Source organism: Cryptomeria japonica, chromosome 7 (assembly GCF_030272615.1).
Source record: "Cryptomeria japonica chromosome 7, Sugi_1.0, whole genome shotgun sequence".
Classification (NCBI taxonomy): Eukaryota; Viridiplantae; Streptophyta; class Pinopsida; order Cupressales; family Cupressaceae; genus Cryptomeria; species Cryptomeria japonica.
The window spans coordinates 161,665,832-161,668,832 of record NC_081411.1 but is presented as its reverse complement, the minus strand read 5'-3'; the positions used below and the strand labels follow the sequence as shown (position 1 = coordinate 161,668,832).

The 3,001-nt window shown below is 36.1% G+C and overlaps 1 protein-coding gene across 1 annotated transcript; it reads right to left on the bottom strand.

Annotated features, from left to right (window-relative positions):
- Positions 1-619: 619 nt before the first annotated feature.
- Positions 620-1,114, bottom strand: LOC131856536 (uncharacterized). The gene has a single exon (XM_059208360.1). The coding sequence runs from the start codon at positions 1,112-1,114 to the stop codon at positions 620-622; it is 495 nt and encodes a 164-aa protein (XP_059064343.1).
- Between the last annotated feature and the right edge of the window lie 1,887 nt (positions 1,115-3,001).

The window sequence follows — 3,001 nt, the reverse complement described above, 5'->3', positions numbered from 1 at the left end:
AAGAGTTCAAATATGTAAATTGGTAATATTCTTTTATGTGAAATAGATTCATATGATTTTACTTTTTGTATTCATGTTAATGAGAATATTTTTAACTATAATAGTTTGAAAAATCTTCTTACTTCAATATCTTGAAGGACAAGCTTATTAGAAATCAAAACAAAAATTTTGTTTCTATAAGTATAAGTATTATTAATCTTACAACAATATAAAGGATTAAATTATTTTAATCAATATTACATTACTAAGCTTTTATATTTCTAGGTTTAAAAATGTTAAACACTCAAAATTGACTGAAATTTTCTCCACTTAATATGTTATGTTACTCAATGTATGTGATCACACTAAAAATAAAATTTTAGATATAAAAATGTTAAAACAATTAAAATTGACTAATATTTTTTAGACTTAATATGTTTCTTAGACTTAATATGTTTCTTAATGTATGATTTTAGACCGACCGTTTCATGAAGAAATACTCCACCAGCCTGTCAGAGACGTTATCGTTTTCACCTCAAAGAGGTTTCATTATCGCGAGCTTAACAGCAAACATTGCAGCCATGTAGAGGAAACTCATATTCTCACAGAAACAAATGATCGAGCACTCTTCGAGCACAAGCTAAGCCAGCTTATTGTGCTCGAGAATGCTATACACTGGAGATATGAAACCATAAGTCGTAAAGGCATAGGTGAAGGAAAGGAGCATATTGGTGATGTTTAGGAATCCTGTCTTACTTGCCCTTGTAAGAGGCGTAGCCATCTGCCACGCGAACGCCACAGACAACGACAAAAAGAAGGCCACGCAATCAATAATGATGAACATCTTAAAGGAAAGGGTTTGAATGAGAAGGGGAAACCCTAACTTGTACCCCTTCGTCTTGAAACCGCCGGGAATGATGAAGGCCACCGTAAATGACATTGTCGCTAACAGCACAGTCACCACTAATTCATTTGTGCTTCTTTGTTTAAACGTGTTGCTCTCTATTTCGTGGGTGTTCTCCTCTTTCTGTTGGCTCAGCTTTGGAGCGTTGTACAAGAAAGGCCTGCTCTTCCAAGGATAATTACCCAGTATCTCTATTATTTTGTAAGATTCGTGGTAAACGGTATTTTCCATTGCAATGTCGAGGGCCGTTAGCCTTCCTCGTTAACTGCATCCTTGTTTTTGTTGGGATGTGAAGTTCAATGGTCATGATCTTTTGTTTTTTCAAGACTCTTCATTTCAAATCTGAATGTGAATGTATATATAAATATGTACAGTCATGTATTGTAGAGAGTTGTATTTTGCATTATATATTAATAGAAGGACTCCCTGTGTTTCTGGTGGACGTAGCCACTTAGTGGTGAACCACGTTAAACTTATGTTTTGTGTTTATGTTATTAGCTTTCTGCTGTTTTGTATTAATGTTTTTCTCGTTTATAACTAACAATCGGTATCAGATCTACGGTGAAATGTTGAGTAGAGATGCGATTTGATTGGGTAGTTGATCCTGGATATGGGTGCCCTTACTTTGTGTTTCATCCTGGAGTTGGGTGCTTTTATGTTATCGATAAACAGGTTGAATATTCAGATGATGAAATCAAATCAGTCATCGAAAAATTTCTTGGCAGTCTAGACTCGGTAGAGAGTGATGTCCAAGTGGAGGTGGAAATGAAACGACATTGGTGGGATGGCTGAGAAAAGGAGGAGACTTCGTTTGAAGAAGAAGAGGGTTTTTTGTATTCGTTGTTTGAAGAAGAAAAGACTGGTTTGATTGCCTTCCAAGATGAGGAAGATGCCTCCCGGGGTGAGGAGGACGTAGTCTCGGAACTGGTGAATGAAGATGACCCTAAAGAAGGTGAGGCCTATAGCTCGAAAGATTACCTATACGAATGAATTGAGAAACTATGGGAGGAAAATTTTATTCTCGCAGAGTGAATATGTCGTATGGAAGATGAAATGATAGAATTGAAAGAGAAATTTACAAAAGAGTGGGAGTTTTTTTAAAGAAAAAAGAAATGAAGAGTTGAAAAAGTAATTGGCTATCCTCAATACAATTTTTACCACATTAGACAATGTTTTAGGTTTGGTGGACGTTCCAGTAGAAATGAATACAGAGGACAAGGACATCATGTACCGAGTTCAAACTTTGGAAGTCGAAGAGACGAACAAGTGGTGAGAAAGGGAAGAATGGTTGACAATACGAGCCAAAGTTGTGTCTGTTCTGCAAACTTACTGCCTTGGTAGTGTCCTTCCTAGCATTGCACTATCTCATAAAGATGATGGGCTTTTATATTCTCTATCTAGCGATTCACATAATGGTTCTAGACAGCCTAAGAAATGTGGAACAAAGGTTCGAATAAATATGTTGGAAGACAACATGGTTACTTTTGAAAATATTCAGCTGATAGATTGTATTGAGTCGGATAGAATTTGGAAAAGGCTTATCTGCAATATCTGTGAGCAAAATCTGGCAAAATTGAAGTCTTTGTTCCGCCTGATTGCAAGGTGAAGAATTGGAAATGTAGGGAATGTTGAGGAATGGTTGTGCCGATTGAGCTTCAAGTGGGAGATTATTGGGATGTGAAGCCCGACGGTCATGACCTTTCGTCTTCTCCAGACTCTTCATTCCAAACCTGAATGTGAATGTATATATAGACGTGTATAGTCATGTATTGTAGAGAGTTGTATTTTGCATTATCAATTAATAGAAGGACTCCCTGCGTTTCCGGTGGATGTAGCCACTTAGTGGTGAACCATGTTAAACTTGTGTTTTGTGTTTATGTTATTAGCTTTCTGTTGTTTTGTGTTAATTTTTTTGCTCGTTTATAACTAACAGTTGTTGCCACTTATACGCAATAGCAACTCCACCATCTGCAAGACATGATATAGAATTAAATTTAGTACATAGAAAGTGATGGTACGTAGGAATTTGGGGAGGAACAAGTGATTTGAATGACTTGTGACATAAAAAACAATTAAAATGTAAAATTAACTCCATGTATCTAAATCATTAAAGATTGG

What these genes read in the sequence shown, in the direction of transcription:
- LOC131856536 (XM_059208360.1), bottom strand. Translation starts at nt 1,114, where the DNA reads ATGGAAAATACCGTTTACCACGAATCTTACAAAATAATAGAGATACTG.